This window comes from Lissotriton vulgaris, chromosome 3_1 (assembly GCF_964263255.1).
Source record: "Lissotriton vulgaris chromosome 3_1, aLisVul1.2, whole genome shotgun sequence".
Classification (NCBI taxonomy): domain Eukaryota; kingdom Metazoa; phylum Chordata; class Amphibia; order Caudata; family Salamandridae; genus Lissotriton; species Lissotriton vulgaris.
The window spans coordinates 1,134,919,832-1,134,941,335 of record NC_141689.1 but is presented as its reverse complement, the minus strand read 5'-3'; the positions used below and the strand labels follow the sequence as shown (position 1 = coordinate 1,134,941,335).

Here is a 21,504-nt window from a genome sequence, read left to right as displayed (position 1 = left end):
GTCTTCATCAGGACAAGTGCAGGAGAGGGAAGGGGCAAGGTTGATGGGGGCGGTAATATCTGTGAAATTAAAACAATTGGTCAGCTCACTATTTTTAAGATCTATTGAACGTCATCCTATTTGACAGAACTACACTACATTAACAAGAATTTACCATGGAGCCAGGACCCACTGGGCCTCTGAACGTTGGAAATTGAGTGAGACCAAACATTAGTCTCGGTCAGACTCGGCGATATAGATTCGCACATACACAGAGGAAAATTAAGAATGGAAAATTAAGAACGTAATCTTCATTATGAGGTTAACCTCAAGAGATATGTTCAGTTACTGAATTTAAAAACAAACAACTCCACTCACATGAGTTTTCAACCAATCAGCCGAATGGTGAAGATTTCTTGGGTTTCAATCCCAGTAGTCAAACAACATGGGGGATAGGGTGCAAATGAGTGTGCACCAACTGTGAATGAAAATAAGTTTAAGACTAATTCAGTCGGGTGCTGCTTGTAACAGTGACCCAAATAGGTGCTGGTCGAGCCATGCAGTTACTTACATTGGACGAGCGAACTTAAAAGCCACTAAGGGTCTTTCCACATGAAACTTTGTTCCTCGTCGGACTTCACAATGTAAGTGGTCGCTGTGAGAATGAAAAAAGGGGGCAAGTTGCAAAACGGCTACATGAAATTACTGGATTAATCAAAGGACATTCTTAACCACGGACATACCTCCAAAATGAGAATTAATCTGGGAGCCGATCTTCCTTAACTTTGATATCGGTCTATCTACGAGTCACATCAGAATACAGCGAGGGCAAGAATTGGTCTGCCGTTCCGTCAGTCTCCGTGAAGTTGAAACCTTTACGGGGAAAATCAGAAGGCTTACACCTCAGATACCCGAACAGTATCTGTCTCAGAGTTTGACAAAAAGAAAGGGTTATTCTACAGGGAACTTACAGGTCTCTCAGAAGGGCTGCTACCGTCAAATGGGCATCACTGCGGAGTCTGCATAGTTGCTTCGCGGAGTTAAGGCGGGAACCGTGGTTGACAGTTTCAGTGGGGATTAAATCCTACGGAGTGAAGAAAACCATCGGATGTCAATAATTGGGATTACTCATGTCGTGGTGTGACAGAGTATGAATCGCTCGGTGAGAGAGGGGCGCATAATACTTACAGGCACTGCAAGGTGCCGCTGCAATCAATGCTTGTCCGAGGCAACTCCGCAAGACAGCTATGCGGAGTTGGGGGCGGAGTCTGCATTTGACTGACTTGCAGGAAATGGAAGAGTTACTTAATGAATCACGGTCTCGGGAGGGTGTAGTTATTTTGGAAAACATGATATGCCTCTAAATAAATAAATCATACGTCCCCTAGGTTATGGTACCGATTAACACATAGTAATATTTAGAAATAGAATACAAGAGCTCGTGCACTTCTCTAACATGAGAGTGTAGACGAGCAACATCAGACATAGCATAGCAATAACATGATATCAACTCAAGCACTTCTCCAACATGAGAGTGTAGATGAGTCTATTCGAACGCATTAAATGTTATACAGTTCAATGTCTGACCTATGGTTGGATGCGGTAACCTAGTCTGTATCTACAACACTCAAATATTCAACCAAGTGCTGCCAACTGTGCCAGACTGCTATCCTGTTCATTAAGACCATTTTTTATCGAATCTAAAAGGGACATCCATTTTGATTCTCTTGTGTTGAGAGCTACCTGCAGGTTACCTCCTCTTTTCCCCAAAGATACTTTCTCAACGACCAGCCATTTTAGCTCTGACACCATATGTCCTGCCTTCTGCCAGTGTTCTACTAAGGGGGCGCCCAATACCTTGCATCGCAGTCTACTACAATGGGAAGAGATACGGGATTTGATCTTCTGTTGAGTTTGCCCAACATATACATGATTGCAAGGACATTGTACAATGTAGATCACACTACTAGAGTTGCAGTTCGTGTAATGTTTCAGGGTGTAGATACGTCCGCCATGGGTAAATGTCTTAGTCTGAATGGTGGTTTCACAAGCAGTGCAGGTGCCGCATCTGAAATGTCCCACCAGGGGAGGTAGGTTCCATAATGTTGTTAATGTGGGATGACTCTCTGGTTCCAGGTAGGAATGGACCACCATGTCACGTATATTTTTAGCCCTTTTGAAGGAGTGGAGGGGGAGATGTAGTTGTTTAATCTCGTCTGCTACCAGAGGCCAGTTCTTATTGATGATCTGTTTGACCTCATTGCTCCGTGTAGAAAAGGTTGTGACACAGATAATGCGGTCTAGCTCTGTTGGATTGGAGGGTTCAGGATTCAGCAGGCTTTCGCGTGGATTGTACCACGCCCTTTTCCTGGCACGTCTGACCATTCGCACGTCTGACCAGTATGACCAGTCTGACCAGTATCTTAATTTGATCTTTCTGAAGAATCTGTATAGTTCTGTTTTAAGCAGAAATTTGTTAGCTGGAGCCGTAGGGACATAAGAAAGGCCTTTACTCAGAGCCTTGATCTCTTCTTTTTGTAGTTTATACTTAGAGATATTAATCACAGGATTGTTGATGGGCCTGCTGGTGCTGGGTGTATTCAGTCTAGTGGTGGGTGTATAGTTCACCACCTGTAGGTATTGCGCCTGGTCGAGATTTCTCCATGCACTTCGGGGCGGAACGTCACCCGTTTCTGTGGTTTGCCCCTGTTGCCATCCCATCCGGAGTTCTGTTGCTGGCCTCTCGCCTGTCCCCTCGCCCAGTTGTTGCCACGTCCTCGAGGGGGCCGCCATTGTCCTCGGCCCTGATCTAAAAAATGAGGCTGGAATTGTGGAGGGTACTGTTGATAGCTTAGGTCTGGAGGTGGATAGTTGTAGGAGGTACTGGGACCAGCTTCACCGTCACTGCCCGAACTGTAAGAGGAGTCGGAAAAAGTTGTAAAGTTACACCTTCCTCTATATCCACCGCGGCCGTGGTTGGAAAAGCGTCCTTGGGTATCCTGCTTATAATAGTCAGGTTGCAGGTAAGGGTAGACAGTCTTTTTGTCAAACAGTTTCAGGTCTCTGGCTAGTTTCTCCAATTTCTTGGTCTGGTCTGTGCTGTGATATCAAACTCTTTAATTGAGACTTCCAAGCTCTCCAAGGCCTCTTTCGCTTTTGTAAGTGTGCTATCATCCTCTCGAGCTAAGTATATAAAGGAATCTGAGATCTTAAACGACCGTCTCATCGCACGAGGGTACCCAGTGCGAATGGTCAGACGTACCAGGAAAAGGGCGTGGTACAATCCACGCGAAAGCCTTCTGAATCCTGAACCCTCCAATCCAACAGAGCTAGACCGCATTATCTGTGTCACAACCTTTTCTACACGGAGCAATGAGGTCAAACAGATCATCAATAAGAACTGGCCTCTGGTAGCAGACGAGATTAAACAACTACATCTCCCCCTCCACTCCTTCAAAAGGGCTAAAAATATACGTGACATGGTGGTCCATTCCTACCTGGAACCAGAGAGTCATCCCACATTAACAACATTATGGAACCTACCTCCCCTGGTGGGACATTTCAGATGCGGCACCTGCACTGCTTGTGAAACCACCATTCAGACTAAGACATTTACCCATGGCGGACGTATCTACACCCTGAAACATTACACGAACTGCAACTCTAGTAGTGTGATCTACATTGTACAATGTCCTTGCAATCATGTATATGTTGGGCAAACTCAACAGAAGATCAAATCCCGTATCTCTTCCCATTGTAGTAGACTGCGATGCAAGGTATTGGGCGCCCCCTTAGTAGAACACTGGCAGAAGGCAGGACATATGGTGTCAGAGCTAAGATGGCTGGTCGTTGAGAAAGTATCTTTGGGGAAAAGAGGAGGTAACCTGCAGGTAGCTCTCAACACAAGAGAATCAAAATGGATGTCCCTTTTAGATTCGATAAAAAATGGTCTTAATGAACAGGATAGCAGTCTGGCACAGTTGGCAGCACTTGGTTGAATATTTGAGTGTTGTAGATACAGACTAGGTGACCACATCCAACCATAGGTCAGACATTGAACTGTATAACATTTAATGCGTTCGAATAGACTCATCTACACTCTCATGTTGGAGAAGTGCTTGAGTTGATATCATGTTATTGCTATACTATGTCTGATGTTGCTCGTCTACACTCTCATGTTAGAGAAGTGCACGAGCTCTTGTATTCTATTTCTAAATATTACTATGTGTTAATCGGTACCATAACCTAGGGGACGTATGATTTATTTATTTAGAGGCATATCATGTTTTCCAAAATAACTACACCCTCCCGAGACCGTGATTCATTAAGTAACTCTTCCATTTCCTGCAAGTCAGTCAAATGCAGACTCCGCCCCCAACTCCGCATAGCTGTCTTGCGGAGTTGCCTCGGACAAGCATTGATTGCAGCGGCACCTTGCAGTGCCTGTAAGTATTATGCGCCCCTCTCTCACCGAGCGATTCATACTCTGTCACACCACGACGTGAGTAATCCCAATTATTGACATCCGATGGTTTTCTTCACTCCGTAGGATTTAATCCCCACGGAAACTGTCAACCACGGTTCCCGCCTTAACTCCGCGAAGCAACTATGCGGACTCCGCAGTGATGCCCATTTGACGGTAGCAGCCCTTCTGAGAGACCTGTAAGTTCCCTGTAGAATAACCCTTTCTTTTTGTCAAACTCTGAGACAGATACTGTTCGGGTATCTGAGGTGTAAGCCTTCTGATTTTCCCCGTAAAGGTTTCAACTTCACGGAGACTGACGGAACGGCAGACCAATTCTTGCCCTCGCTGTATTTTGATGTGACTCGTAGATAGACCAATATCAAAGTTAAGGAAGATCGGCTCCCAGATTAATTCTCATTTTGGAGGTATGTCCGTGGTTAAGAATGTCCTTTGATTAATCCAGTAATTTCATGTAGCCGTTTTGCAACTTGCCCCCTTTTTTCATTCTCACAGCGACCACTTACATTGTGAAGTCCGACGAGGAACAAAGTTTCATGTGGAAAGACCCTTAGTGGCTTTTAAGTTTGCTCGTCCAATGTAAGTAACTGCATGGCTCGACCAGCACCTATTTGGGTCACTGTTACAAGCAGCACCCCACTGAATTAGTCTTAAACTTATTTTCATTCACAGTTGGTGCACACTCATTTGCACCCTATCCCCCGTGTTGTTTGACTACTGGGATTGAAACCCAAGAAATCTTCACCATTCGGCTGATTGGTTGAAAACTCATGTGAGTGGAGTTGTTTGTTTTTAAATTCAGTAACTGAACATATCTCTTGAGGTTAACCTCATAATGAAGATTACGTTCTTAATTTTCCATTCTTAATTTAACTCTGTGTATGTGCGAATCTATATTGCCGAGTCTGACCGAGACTAATGTTTGGTCTCACTCAATTTCCAACGTTCAGAGGCCCAGTGGGTCCTGGCTCCATGGTAAATTCTTGTTAATGTAGTGTAGTTCTGTCAAATAGGATGACGTTCAATAGATCTTAAAAATAGTGATCTGACCAATTGTTTTAATTTCACAGATATTACCGCCCCCATCAACCTTGCCCCTTCCCTCTCCTGCACTTGTCCTGATGAAGACCCCGTTAAAGGACCTAACGTAGCCTACGGCCAGGGGTCGAAACGTCGACGGCTCTTGTTCTTTGATGCGGACCTCCGGCACATGTCATCTAATCGTTTCAAATTTTATATGTGACCGTTGAAGGTCTCTAGTGTAACAACTGATGTTCAATAGACAGATCCATGAGTCCCACTTCCCTCTCACTAGCACTAGTGGTTATTCCCCATTCACTAAATGCAACACTCAGGTTAAGCCCCACTAGTAGTCTGAGTCTCAGGGGTCCCACTCTGACTCTGATTAAAGTCATAAGTGTTCCAGCGCTGAAGTGCTATCTGGCAGACAAGTTTCCCCGGGGCCTTCAGACACTTTCATTAGTCTTACCCGCAACAGCATGGATTGTATGGCTGGAGTCTCTGAGAGCGTCATGGGGTGGAAGTTGCAGCGGCCCCCACTGGACCTCGATCCCTCCAGTGCTCTCCTCTTCCTCACAGAACACTGGTCTTGGCAAACACACTGATTTTGGCAAGCTGGTGGTCCAGGGGCAGATAGTCTTGAATTCCGTGGGTGATGTTCCCTCACCCAGCTGGATGACTGCCAGGCCTAGGCCTTCAGTCCTGGTCACAGGCAGATACCGTCAGCGCTTCTTCTCCTCAATAAGCTCAACTGGCTGCTTGTCTGTTGACAATTTTGGTGGCCTCGAGCTCCCCCTTCTTAAGGTCCATTTCCAGACATCAAATGTGATTTAGAGCCTGCCTCTTTGAAGTCTGTGTTGGGGTCTTCTTTCTTTTGAAGTGCCCTCTCTTTTCCCTGCCCTTCCTCCAGAAAGCAGTCTGTCACAGGAGGAGTGACACCAAAGCTGATAGATCCACAACACAGGCCATGGGAGTACCTAGACATTCACACATGGATGTCAGTCAGAGTGATATGTGTATCAAAAGGTTACCCCAGGGCCTCAGTCATACTCTTTATGATTCTCTTATTAGACCCATCTCCTTTCTGAGGTGTACCCAGGACCCTTTCTACTGACCTTTCCGTGAATCAAAGAGCGCCCTTTGAAGTACACTGAAGAGCCTGGCTATTTTTCCTCCAGTGTGTGTCCATTCCAGCTCACCGGAATGCAGCAATCCAAAAATCTGTCTGGGGCGTTCCTCTACCTCCTCATGCTCCTCTAGGCAGCCCTCGGTCTCCTAAAATGGAACCCAGAATCTTCCTTATATTGTACCATTCACAGGCTCACACACAAGCGCATGCATACCACACACATGCACTGTACATCACTACACATTGACTTGATGTTGGCCAAGGGAGAGTTAAGCACACAGCAGCAGATCTGGTGAGTCTGTAGGCCCCACTACAGTGACACAGGTAAAAAGACCTATTCACGTCTACAGATCACTACACAGTATGCTACCATTACCGCACCCATACTACTTAACTCCTGCAAACGCAGTAGCCGTGCAAACACAACACGATGATGGATGGAGTGCTGAAACTTTTCAACCACTCACCCCAAGTTACAGATTTAGGTTTAAACCATGGTTCTTTAGCTCACTGGGTCCACCAGACATATGCAAATCAGTCTTGACCCTGCTCTACATGGGAACTGTCCATTCTGAACTGCCAGGCCAGGTCCTCTCTGGACCGGAAAAAAACTTTCTAGGACCCGTTTCGGGGTACCACCCCTCATCAACCAGTCTAGCTTGAATCCAATGGCGCAGCAAGCAATGGACCCGCATCTGGGCATAGCCGTTCATCACTATGAGGTTATCGCTCTGGGTCCCCCTCCTGGTCCAACAAGACCACAATCCATGAGACAGGCATATGCCATGGCACACAGGCACGATTTGTGTTTGCCTAAGGCAACAAAGACCAGCAACATGGTTCCAGACATTTTTGCAGCTAGGCACTCTGGTCACGTATATCACCATGTGAGGAATTTTTCTGCCCTAACTGTTGATTGATACACGAAAGTTGCAAATTGTTGTGAACTGGTTGAAGAGCATATGGCCAATGTGGTTGCCAAAACATGCACTACATATGAGTATGAAACATCTTTGAAGAGGACATTCTTTTCACCAATTTTTCATTTTCCGCATTGGATTTCCCCTATTCACTACTCTCCTGCTCAGGGTAAATCAGTATTCTAAGATAGATTAAATGAATAAAACGATATATTTTTAAATGGGCAGTTGTCTTAGTATATCAAAGCAAGGTGAAAAAAAAACACTTGACACTGAATGTAAGGCATTTTTTCCATGACTAGTGTGACACCTTCTTGTTGCTTTTTTCTATACATTTTATGCGATTTTAATGAAAGATTTAAAAATTAAAAATAAAAACAAGAAAGATAAGCTGTCAGATAATAACCACCAAGGATGTTCACGCCTTTTATCTTCAACCATAACTCACGTCATCAGGGTCCTTTAATTTATACGAATTATGTGTACAATTCCTATCATTTGCTAGGACCCGAAGCACTTTACAAAGCGCTGCCAGTTTTTTTAAACTAAGAGAAACTTATACTGACCCGTAGAAAAAATCCTGACCATTGCTTAGTATTGACGAAACAAGTGCTTAATTTGAGCCAGTGTTTAGCACCGGCACCTAATCCTCAGCAACAGTGCTGAAAGCATCAGTTAAGGACGCACTCTTTCGGAGTGCATGTGATTTTCCCCAGAATCACAGGATGTTGAGCCCGCCAAGACTCTAACCCGATTCCCCAGCTCTGAAATCGACAGTTCTAGCCATTTGGCCAAGTCCTCTCCAGAATAATAAATTCTGCGGCTCTAGTCAGGCGGCAGTTTGCACCAGCACATTTCTCTTGTTAGCGCTGCCTCCTGAGGAGAGCCCCGGCACTTTTCATTTTACAAATTAACCACTGGATGAAACAGACATGAAGTCCATGAAGTCACCTACCTAGCTATCACCCGTTGTAAGACTACAGGTCCTGAGACTTTTCAAGAACAGACGATGCACAATTGTTCATCTGGTGAATTAGTTTGATCAACTGGCAAGAAATAATGCCATAAAAAGTGAACACGTTTTTCAGAAGTATACACTAATCCATTCGTTTTGCAGTTTGTTCAAACTGATTGTCTCTCCTTGTTTTTGTATTCTAATTACCCAGGTTGACTCTTGGTTCAATTTGATTGTACTATTTGTGTTGAGCAGTTTTAAGAGCCAAATAAGATAACATTTCACAAATAGGCCAGCCAGCCGAGAATTATCTACATTTCCTGCTTTTTGCTGATTCATTAAAATATCTTTACTGTTTCCATGTAAAATGTTATTTGTCTGTTGTCCACACATGCCATCAGAGAAGTATGCAATGACTGCGGGCTGTATTTCTTCTGTATTTTTGAATGACATCTGTTCACTTACATTTCACTGCACTTTTTATCTGCCTGTCAAACCATGCACCTCAATATATCTATTAAGTTTGTTGGCTGCATCAGAACAAAACAGGTTTGTTTCTAGCATCTTTTGTGTAATACAAATAAATGACTAGATATACATGTAAAAAGGCCTTATCCTTTCACTCATTATTTTTAGTCCTTCTAAAAATACACCTCCTTTGAATAAACCCTGATGGGTGATTCACGAAGACTTCCATTTTTGCAAGCACGGTTGCTGGTCCCAAGACAATATGTTGATGGCCATGGCACATGTGCCATTAGAAAAAGGTTAAATCTTCCTTACTCTTACACACTTCAAAACAAGAGTGGATGGCATTTTCAAACTCTAGGATCCTATTTGACTCCCATTTTACGTTCTCCTCCGCCAGACTATTGTTAAGTCCGTCAATTTGCACTTGTATGTCCTGACTAAAATATGCCCTTTGTGAACAATTACCTATTGGTCCAGGAAGTGGTACTACCTAGACCATGGGTACTCACAAACATTTTTCTAGGAGCAAAAAAGCATGGCTGGTTGTGTGACTGAGGGCCTCATTGATGCAAACAGGGCTGGGAAGGAGGAGGGTGTGGGGGGAGTAAAGTGGGCATAAAGGAAGCAAAGCATGTACATCATGTGGTCAGTGAGTAATCAAGTTATTTTGAAGGTTTCATTCTGTAGCACCCTCTAAATCAAGCCCCTAGTGTCTAGAAGGGTCATAGAGCTGACAATACAGTGTTACACTGTATCTGAGTCACTATCCCTCTATGGCATTCTGAGGTAAGCCTTTTCTGCTTGCTATCGCTACCCTGGGTGAGTTAAGTGCACACAGTACGTAACTTTATTATTGAATTGGAATGAAGTAGAATCTTTGACCTCACAATCCCTTCAAGCCTTTAGTTTCTTATCTTATCTTATCTTATCTTATCTTAAGTGCAATTTATAGAGCGCGCTGCACCGAAGGCTTCTTGGCGCTTTAGGACAGAGTGAGTGAGGGGGGAAGCGTGAGTGGCGGAGTTTTAACCAAGGGGAGGGAAGAGGTGGGTTTTAAGCGATTTTCTGAAGTTCAGGAAAGAAGGGGTGGATTTGATGGAGAGAGGAAGAAGATTCCAAAGCCCGGGAGCCAGGTGGGAGAAGCGGCGGCCGCCAAATTTCTTGGTTTTAGCTTTAGGAGTGACTAGCAGATGACGGTGGGCTGATCGGAGGTTGCGTGTTGGACGGTGAGGAGTAATTAAAGATTTGAATAACGCGGGGCCGGAGCAGTGGAGGGCTTTGAATGTGAGGCAGGCCACCTTGAAAGCTGCCCTTTGGTCTATTGGGAGCCAGTGCAGGCTGTGGAGTAGAGGTTTGGCCGATTGCCATCTGGGGGTTTTATGAATTAGGCGGGCCGCTTGGTTCTGGACAACCTGGAGGCGGTGTTGCAGGGATTGTGGGAGGCCATAGTAGAGGGAGTTCGAAAAGCCCAGGCGGGAAAGTACGAGTGAGATGACAACTTGGGTAAGTGCGGCGGGAGGAAGTAAGTGGCGAACTTTGCGGATCTTCCGGAGCTGGTACATACAGGATGAAATTACCGTACCCACTTGGGCTTTGAGGGACAGTTCAGAGTCAATGATCACTCCCAGACTCTTCACTGATTTGACCGGGACTGGGGGGGGAGCCTAGCTCCGAGCGCCGGAACTGTGGGCCCCAGTGAGCATGGCTGAGTCCAGGGAGGAGGAGCTCAGTTTTCCCGGGGTTTAGCTTCAGTTGGTTCTGGTTCATCCAATGTTGGATGTGGATCATGACTGCGTGAAACGTATTGATGGCATGAGGTGAGTTGAGCGGGAGGACAATCTGTAAGTCGTCAGCATAGTTGTAGACAATGATGTCCCATTTCTGAAGAGAGTGGATCAAGGGCCGGAGGTATAGGTTGAACAGGAGCGGCGAAAGGGAGGAGCCCTGGGTGACTCCGCAGGTCGTGGGAGTTTTTGTAGCAGCGTAGGGGCCCAGGCGGACAGCCTGTGTACTTCCAATCAGGAATGACTCGACCCACTTAAGAGCGGTACCCTGGATGCCTGTCTGTCCGACACGGTGGAGAAGGATGTTATGGTCCACCGTGTCGAACGCGGCCGACAGGTCCAGGAATACGAGGACTTGGGGGAACCCCGCGTCCGCGTTGCTCCTGAGTGTGTCCAGGACTGCCAGAATGACGGCCTCAGTAGAGTGGGCAGGTCTGAAGCCGGCTTGATTGGGCTCGAGGTGACAGGAGGATTCGATAAAATTTGACAGACATCGGGTGACGTAGGCCTCCATTTATTTTAGAAGTACGGGAGGAGGGAGATGGGCCGAAAATTTGAATGCTCCACGGGGTCGGCGCCAGGTTTCTTGAGGAGGGGCACTAGGATGGCCTCCTTGAAAGAGCTAGGGACAATGCCACTGCTGAGTGACCCATTCAGTAAGGGTAGAATACAGTCAGGTAGGTTGAGGCAGATACTCCGCAAGACAGAGGGAGGACAGCAGTCATTAGGGGAGCCAGATTTCACACGAGTGGCGAGTTCCGCTAATGAGATAGGATTCAGGGCAGAGAAGGTAGTGAGGGTCAAGGGGTTGTTGGAGGAAGTATCCGATGGGTATGGCTGGGGAGGGGGAGGGATAGAGTTTTTATTTTTTTGATCTTTTCCACGAAGAAGAGGTTGAGAGTGTCGCATGCCTCTTGAGTAGGGGTCTGGGCTGGGAGGGTTCTGTCGTCTGTGGTAAGTTCATTTATGACTTTGAACACCTCCTTTGATTTGTTGACCGCCGACGAGATCCTATTGGAGAAGTGTTCCATTTTGGCTAGGCTAATGGCAGTTTTGTATTCTCTGCGCGCAGCCAAATAAGACTGTTTGGCTGAGTTGGAATAATCGCGTCTCCAGATGCGTTCTAGCTGGCGGTTTTTAATTTGTGGTGCTTGAGGTCATCAGAGAACCACCTGTGGGAGTTATGATGCCTAGTGCGGGGGAATTTGATCAGGGGGGCAAAGTGGTCGCTGGCTGACCTCAGACAGGATCCAATGTCGTATTCTATTCCGTCGATGTTGTCAGAGGGGTTTAAGACTGGACGGGTGTCGGCCAGGGTTGTGAGGAAGCCCTGGGAGTCATATGTACTCCATTTTCGTGAGGAGCTACCAGCCATCAAATATCTGTCAACTTTAGGGGTGCTGAGAAACAGGCTCAGTTAAGGGAGCGAGTGCTATAAAGACTGACAAAGACCCCCCCCCCAAACAAGGTATGCAGTTCACTGAGATGTATAAACGTAAACACTCAACTTCCACCACTAGACATGGGACATTGGAAATGTTTTTGCCATGGCACTAAGACTCAATGTCTACTCCTTGGTTTGCCACATTGCCAAATATGCTGCTTGTGAACAGCACAGAGGCCTTTCTTTGGTGAGAGTAGTCCCTAAGTCTCACTATCCAAGCCATTCACATCACATTTGGGGGCTTATTTACATGCCCCTTGAACCGTCTTTACGTCACTTTTTTCCATATTGAAAGTGACGCAGCAGTGACGAAAGGGGCTTGTCAATAAGCCCCTTGTTGTGTAATGAACAAGATGGAAATTATGGAACCAGATAGCCTATTTTATTTTGTATTAATCTCATCTGCCTATTGTGACAAATTGTATGCTCTTGGGTAATCACTTCTCGAGCTATTTCTTTGTTCCTTTTTTTTAACAGAGATAGGAAAAACAAATCAGGCATAAACACTGGAACTAAGAATCTGATAAGAAAACAGGACTGTAACCCAACAACTATTTGATTTGATACTAGGGAGAGAGAACATCCAGTCTCATAGTTCACTCACTAAAATATGGTGCAGTAAGAAAGTTTTGAATCTTGAAACAAGGAGTCCTTCACTGTGAGGTTGGCACCACTGTTTCACCAAATTCTTCTGAATTCAGTGCTCATGCCAATTAAACAGGAGCCATGCGTTGTTGCCCATCATGGGGCTGCAAGTTCATATTAGCAGGGAAGCATGTGGCTCTGAGGACATACTTTGAGCACCACTAACCTAGACTGTAGTATTGTAAGTCAGCATATGTAGGACTGCCAATGAAGGAAACACAGAATCTACGCAAGGTGCAAAATAGAAAAAGGTCTGAATTCCACTGGCTAAAACTGGAGCAAAAAAATTCAACCCCTTGGAGTCTATTCACAAACTGCACTGTGTAGTATGTTTAGTAGTATTACAATGGTACTTCTCAAGTACTTCAAATACTACTCATAAACATGCGGAGACCTCTACTTCTCTTATCTTGGAGGAGTTCTCTGCCCTGGTTGCAGAGGTCTCCGTTTGTGGAGGTATGTAGGTTCAGTAATAAATGTGAAAGGAACCTTGGTGAGTAGCTGGAAAATGGAGAATACATAGAAATAAATGGTAGGCATTCAGGGAGGGGTAAAGAGGACTTAGGTGCCAGTATGGAGGGGTTTAGGCAGGAGTGGCCCGTGCAGGTAAGAGCGATGCAGCGGTGTGGGGAAATTCGACAGACTACCAGAGAAAATTAAATAAATGATTAATTTTCCCTCGTCAGCTGTCGAATCCCCCCTACCACACCCTGCTCTTACCTGCACAGGCCACTGCTGGGTTTGGGGAGGGACATGGAAATACAAACACTAATCCAAAAAAGAGCAAGCCCATTGTTATTCACAAACTGAGCTTCTTAAGTTTCTAGAGCTAAAAAGGGCACAAACAGATGTAAATGTACTGTAGCCTAGCCTTGGAGTGAGTCCAACACCACACATGACCACTCACAGGTACTGCAACACACTAAAAAATAAAGGCAGCAGAGAATGAAAAAAAAATACTCTATAAGAATTAATGATAAATAAAATCAGTTATTTAGAATTTTAAATTAGACATCTATGGTTAAAAGTTAGAAGCAAGCAGCGTGTTGCGCAGCAGGCCTCCATCGCAGATCAATTAAGGCTGTCCCAATCTCCTTCTCAATTTTTAAAGCGTCTGAATATAAAGGACGTCTTCTGAGCACTCTTGGGGCATCCTGTGACTTTCTTTGCTGCCTGCCCTTACCTGCTGACACAGCCGCTGCCCGTCTCCCTCCCGCCGCCGCAGCGTCCATTCTTCAGCGGCCGCAGCATGGAGGGGGACCACAACCCCCAGACTCCCTCGCGGCCACGGTGATTGTCGCGCCTGGAAGCGCTCATAAGCAGGAACAGCCCCCTTGTCGTGAGATCGCGCGCGGATTGTGCCGGGAAAAGCCCGGGCCAAGTGCGGGCCAATTCTAGCCCGTTACAGCCCAGAAGAGACCGGACCGGGCCCACCCTCTTTCGACCTACACAAACCGTGAGTACTACCAGCCCGTCTGTTATCTATGATTGTGGCCAATGGCGGCCCGCAGAGTTATGAAACCTACTACCACGACAGGGCACGTCATTGGGACTTTGGACCAATTTATTGTGAGAGCATCATCGATCATGGAACGAGAGATAGCTGTTTCAGAAAAGCGTCTGTCCCAGGATCCGGCATTTCTTAAAAGATCCTCACTGGGCCAGTTAGCTCAAGTACTCTCACCGGTCCACCCTCGCCGAGATTCCGATATGGCAGGACCAGCTATAAACCAATTTCACCCTGCAACCATCACGATTGATCCACCCATCGGGACGGTTAACCTAGACAAATTGGGGTGGAGGAACTATAAACACAACCACCCCATCTGTCTCTCCTGCACGCAATGAAGGAGCCATCCCTAAAAGGAAACGAGTGGGTGCCACACTTCGGGGTAGAAAACCTAAGCAGCAGAAAACAAGCAGTCACACTGAAGTATCTATTGTGGAGCCAGGTGTGCCAATAGATCTTGTGGCACCAGTGTTGAATAATCATGATCAACCTCACCAAGACCTGCCTTCAAACTCTTTGAACGTAGATCTGTTGCTCGATAAACTATCCTTGACTATCTCTCGGATAATTCAACCATTGGAGAGAAGGCTTATGCTAATTGAAAATAGGCTGACAAAACTGGAGGATTTAACTGCTAAGAATACTGACCTCACCAAGGAAATAGCAGCCATCGTAGTCCATGGTCGAGTACAGCTTAATCCAGTTGGGCCCCGCAAACTAATCTTCAGCCTTTACCCCCCAAACCGCCAATTCCACAACCGGTTACCCATGTCGAATCGTCTGGTGCGCTGCATGGACAATCTTTACCTAAAGTAGCAGAAATCACACGACCTCTTCCATCAGCAAATCACAGGTCTGTGGATCGACCTAAGAAGGCCCCCTTTCTTCTGGAACCACCGTGTATTGATCTCCCCCCAGAAAGCGCTCCTTCCGTGGTGGTCCTAACTGGGGTCCCCAAATCGGCACTTGACCAAACGGAATCCTACTTAGAACTTAAAAACAAAGTGATGTATTAGTTGAACACTTGTATACCACTGCCAGGGAATGTGCGATCACAAAGCTTGTTTGCCAGAAGGGTTGGTTGGGTGGGCCCTAAAACCAAAAAAGTGGACGGGGACTGTGTTTTTATTAATTTTCAAAATCCCATGGTGGTGGACCATGTTTGTAGGAGCAATCCTAATTGTGTAGCTTCCAAAATTAAAACTATGAAGCTAAGTTATTTCTATCCCCCACCACTAATGTCTCTCACCCACCACTAATGTCTCTCACCCACCAAACTATCCGATGTCAGGTATGATGAGGAGGGCTCATGGGAGTGGAAGGGCAGTAATCATTTTCTAGGGTTTCCGGTTACCAATAGGTTTAGTGTTTTAGATCAGGTCGACTGACTAAGGGTGCCTATTATGTGCTGCTCTCAGCCCATTATAGCCCAGCAGAGGTCAAAAAATATTGATGGGTCCGCAGGGATATTAGACTACCAGCCAACAACTTTGGAAGTCATGTACCCTGGGGAGAATTTGCCTCGCAATTCGAGCGAGTATGTGGTTAGGTCAATTCACCATGTGGGACCTATGGGCCAACTAACCACTCATTCTGCTGGTGGCCTAACCGTGTGCGCTAAACCCTTACACCTCACCCTTCTTAATCACAGGGGTGGTCTTGAGCACCCTAAACCACAGGTAAACCTGGGCAATATGCTGTTGTCTCGGGAAAAACCATTGAAAGTTATTTCCTGGAATATCGCGGGCCTAGAAACCAACTTAGACAATCCTGATTGGTGCGCCTTTATAGATCTTCATGGGATCTGCCTATTCCAGGAAACTTGGGCTTTAACCCCTCTTCATAGAACCGGATATATTACCTATGCGGAACAAGCTATTAAGGGCCCAAAAGGGAAACCATCAGGAGGGCTGTGCATTTGGGTGGGGTTACACTTCGGATTCACGGCAAAAAGAATTGATACAAACAGCCCAGATCTTATGTGTATCCTTCTGACCCATAAGAAATTATCCAAATTTGCACTGATCAACATCTACTTGCGGACTGTATGGCACAGTGGAACTTCTCAGACCCTAGAGTCTCTAATCACTCTATTTAAACTTCTTCCAGGCGATATCATTCTCTTGATTGGAGGTGACTTTAATTGTCACTACGAACCCCTCAGTGGCGTCCCCTCTATTTCTTCAGATGAAGATGAAATTTGGTCGATTCCACCCCCGAGTATGTATTGTGCCAAAGGCTGGACCCCCCTGGTCCTCCAGCTCACCTCCCTTACCTACTCATTCTCTTTAAGGGCCTGTAACGGGCGATTTCGTGGGGATTCCCCAGGGCAACCGACTTGTAGGGGACTGGGCCTTGCCTCCGTGATTGACTACTTTTTGGTTGGTCTTGAATTTTGGCATAAGATCCTAGACTTCTATATAACTAGGCGCACGGAGAGCAATCACGATCCCCTGACTATCAATTTAGATCTCCAGTTGATGAATGAGGACCACGATGATGTAACACACACAAATGGTGATCTAAGAGTGGTGCAAGGTGGGAGGCGAGTCCGTTGGGCAACAATCAAGCCGTCCCAAAAAAATATAGCCTCTCTCTACCAGAGTATACTTCCCCAACTTGAAAGGGTAAACCTCGTACTTGAAAATTCAATAGATAATGACGTGGCAAACGATATTGGTGGTATCCACAAAGAATTAATCGAAATCCTAGCGGATTCCTTTTACAAATCAGCGCCCACAAAGCATAAGAGGCAGGAGGACTTAAACCCCTGGTTTACCAGGGGCTGTAGGGATGCCAAGAGTGCACTTCTTAAAGCCCTTAAGCAAGGCCATAAGACATGTGTCTCTGAAGCCAGACAAGTATACAAGAAAATTATTCTCAAAGCAAAATCAGAATGGGAAACTGAACGATGGCAAGCCATTAGTGCTGCGCTCATCGCAAAAGATTCAAGGACCTTCTGGAATCTCGTTCACATCGGGAAACCGGAGGGTAAATCCTCGATTGACCCAAACATTCCAGAAGAATCTTGGGCTCTTTATTTTAAGAAGCTATATTCTACCACCACGAACAAGAATAGCGAACCCCCGTCTAGCCTATTGACCATGGACCCAACTTGGGGTACGCCTCCCTGTACGCTAGTGGAGGTTCAAATGGCACTAAAGAGCCTCCAACAGAACAAAGCGCCATGGTTAAACCGGATCCCTGGTGATTCTTTCAGAGATGAACAGACAGTTTCGGCACCTTATTTGTCTTTACTGTTCAATGCTATCCTCCAGGGTTCACCGTTACCATCTACCTGGACGGGTGCGGAGGTAATTCCCATATACAAAAAGGGTTCCCCGCTCGAACCGTCCAATTATAGGCCCATCAGCCTTATTGACATGAGTCAGAAAATCTTTGTTCGGATCCTCCTACAGCGTTTGCAGGACTGGATTGATGAAAATAGTATCCTGACCCCGCTTCAAGCGTGGTTCAGGGCCAAAATTTCTACCATTGATCAACTCTTCAGGCTCCAGGTCCTGCACTGGAAACACATTGTATTGGATGGGGGTAGCCTATATTTGACCTTTGTGGACTTAAAATCCGCATTTGATATGGTGGATCGCAACCAGCTTTGGAATATATTGCTATCAATGGGGGCTCCACCGTACCTATGCTACCAATTTAAACTTCTCCACGAAGGGACATATGCCAGAGTTCGCTATGGCAAGAATGGCCAACTAACGGGCCCGTTTCCGGTTGAAAAGGGTGTTCGACAGGGCTGTGTTCTTGCCCCCACCCTTTTTTCCCTCTTTCTTAACGGGCTCATTGACGAACTACTGGCCACTAAAGATATCGACTCCCCAAAACTGGCCTCTTAGAGATTTCCTGCACTTATGTTTGCAGACGACACCCTGCTGCTTTCTAAATCGCCAATGGGCATGCAGCGGGTGTTAAATCAGTTTACTATTTTCTGCAAAAAAAGGAACCTGGTGGTCAATATTGATAAAACTAAGTATATGGCTTGTAATGCCAATACTGCCAACTGTCCCCACCCCATGATGGAGGGTATGCCCTTGGATAGGGTCCCTATCTTTGAGTATCTGGGTTTAACGCTGAAGGACAAAATGGGGTGGGCTCCCCAAAAAGTCAAGGCAAATTTAACACTCACGCAGGCTGTTGGGGGCATTCTAAAAGTACAAATAAAATGTGTTGTAAAAACAATAAGTGCCCCCCTTGAAATATTTAGCGTCCAGGCAAGGTCTTCGTCCCTCTATGGGGTGGAACTCTGGGGCCACACTCCAGCAAACGAACTAACTAATACAGGAAACAATTTTATTAGGCAGATTACGTTCCTCCCTAAAAACACGCCGCTTGTGCCGTTAAGGCTCGATCTAAACATTTATCCAATTGCTGACGTCATAGCTTTTGCTGTTTTGGAGGAGACTATGGAGTACTCCCGAGCTGGCGATCTATAAGGAAGAACTAAAAGTGGTTTTGGGTTCTTTAGGTGCCAATAAGATCCCTTGGCTCTCATTTGTTAGGCGGTCCTTTATTTCGATCGGGCTAGAAAACCTCTGGACGAGCCCCGAGGCATCTAGCTCAGTCACTTCTAAGAAATCACTTGCCCTAACACTAAAAGATTATAACCTAACGAAAATACTTTGTGACGCCAAAACCCCAAGCCTAACCCATGAGCTTCTCGATTTCAAACCACACTACGGCTTTGAGACTGAATTAGATATTATACAACCTACTCTAGCAAAGAAGCTGTTTTTTCAATTTAGATATGGAACATTGCCTCTACATGCATTTACTGACAGGTGGACTGGAGGCTCACCTCGTCCATGCCCAGGTTGTAGGAAGGAGAAGGAATCCCCTCTTCATGTTATACTTTTTTGTCCAACATATGCTGTGATTCGTAAAAAGTGGGTCATCCAGCTGTGCAAAAACTTGGGCATCAGGAACTATCTAATTTTCTATAGGATGTTGAGAACCGATACTAGTCCTGTGATAGTTGCTGCAGTAGCAAAGTTCCTATTCTCAATGTGGCAGATACGCAGGAAATTAATTATTTAAACTCTATAATGTTTCCGTATTAATTTAACCATGTAAATTTCAGGAATGAACTGTGTACTCGTGTGATCTTACCCTTCTTTTAATAATATTTAGACTTAATTTATAATTTTACTAATTTTAAATTCTGCTTTCCCATTGTGATTTCTCGTTGCATTGATGCATTTTTATCATTGGTCAGCATTCAAATGTAATTTTAAACACGATGAAGGAATATTTGTATTCTTTTTTATTGTCTATGTGCTTTTATGGTTGTAACCAACCGAAATAAAGTTTCTTGAATGAATGAAAAAGTTATCTTCAATTTTATTTTTTAAATTAAATACATTAATATTTACATTTTTGTTTAAAAAGTACAACTTAAATGTTTACTAAAAATTCTAATTTATGAAACGTATTTAAACAATTACATTTGATTAAAATTCACTAAATAATAACTAAATGTAAAAACGTTAGTGAGGATGGTATTTAAAAAATATAATTTAAATAATAAGTAAACATTTAACTAACATAACTAACATGTTTCAATTCTCGGTTAAAGTAATTATTTGAATGTATTTTACATTAATTTTTACTCTTCATTGGCATATTTTAAATATTCTTTTAAGACTTGTTTTACCTTTTTTTTAACCTATAGTTTACTATAAGGCATTTCCACCAAAATGTGAAAGTTACTAGAAGTAACTTTACACTCATAAATCCTTTTTCTAGCAGGATAAACCGCTGTTTTAAGGGGTTGTAAACCTGTAAGTCTGCACTTGCCCTTATGGGCAACTAGGGGCCAGATAAAAAAAAGCTGTTTTGGGTTCACAAAGCCTGCAAATCTCTAAATCACCGGATTTGTGACAGCAAAATGGGTTTTTGTTATGCACTAAAGCCTTTTTGCGGTTCTGTAAATGGTTACTGAATTGCAAAATGGGTTTAGACATGTATAACTAATAGCTATTTGAAGGGATGTGTTTAGGGCTTCCCTGCCAAATTACAATTCACAGTGTATCAATGTTTGCGACCGTAATTCGTTTGCAGAACATTGAAAAGATACACACCACCAAGTTATGGTGGTAACATATTCGAAAAAGAGAAGGGGCTCCCTTGCTATTTATTTAGAGTTTCCAGAATTAACTACATCTTGTGATGAAGAGTTAGTAGAAAACATATGACAACAACTTAAAGCAATGCGATTCAGTATTGGATTTTGTAAATAAAAATGCATGGATTTATTTTTATGTTGGCCAAATGTACTGTTGATAATAGAAATTACAATATACTAAAAGTATAGAACTGTGAAGGAATGCCCACTAAAGAATTGTAGCCATGAATATAGAAGGAAAGCAAGATGTGACTTTGATACAGGTTTGAATCATATATTTGAAAATTTAAGCAGACAAATATATTTTATTTTTCTTGGTCCTTCACCCAGTTCACAAAGGCATAATATGGAACTTGTACACTTTCAACCCCAAACTTTGGCCACAAAGGTGGTTCCTTATATAGAGTAGTCAGACTGGTATATATGTTTTGACTATAGTAATAAAGAAAGTCGTGCAATGTACGATTAGATAACTTTTTTGTGCTTGCTATCTTACAGATGTCTGTCGTAATGATTGTCATGTTTCTCGTGGCATGGTCCCCCTACTCCATTGTATGCCTATGGGCTTCTTTCGGAGACCCAAAGAAGATCACACCAGCAATGGCCATTATTGCACCACTGTTTGCAAAATCCTCTACGTTCTACAATCCCTGTATTTATGTCATTGCAAATAAAAAGTAAGTATGGTGGTGTTTTGAGTACAATAACCATTTGAAACTTGTACTAGAGATGGATAACATATGTGCAGTTGCATAGAAATGTGTGCAGCATTACATGTCTGTCAGAATGTCATACATGCAGGACCTGTTAGATATACTTTTCAGAGAGCATCATTGGCTTAAGTTTTAACGGGCACATGCATCATTGTCAATTGCATTCGCAAACGGTGCGAATCGCAATTTTCGGCCGTTTGCGAATGCAATTGACAAAATTGGGATGCATCATGTTTTTCGCAATTTTAGAAATCGCAGTCATGTTGCGATTTCTAAAATTGCGATTGCATTTAAGAAATCGCA

At 44.5% G+C, this 21,504-nt stretch overlaps 1 protein-coding gene across 1 annotated transcript in view; it reads left to right on the top strand.

Moving 5' to 3' along the window:
• RRH (retinal pigment epithelium-derived rhodopsin homolog) overlaps positions 1-21,504 on the top strand; it is a 182,596-nt gene that overhangs the window by 147,854 nt on the left and 13,238 nt on the right. The window contains exon 6 of the mRNA XM_086963136.1: positions 20,987-21,165. Coding sequence (XP_086819262.1) covers positions 20,987-21,165 — 179 coding nt within the window. The remainder of the gene's footprint in view (positions 1-20,986; positions 21,166-21,504) is intronic.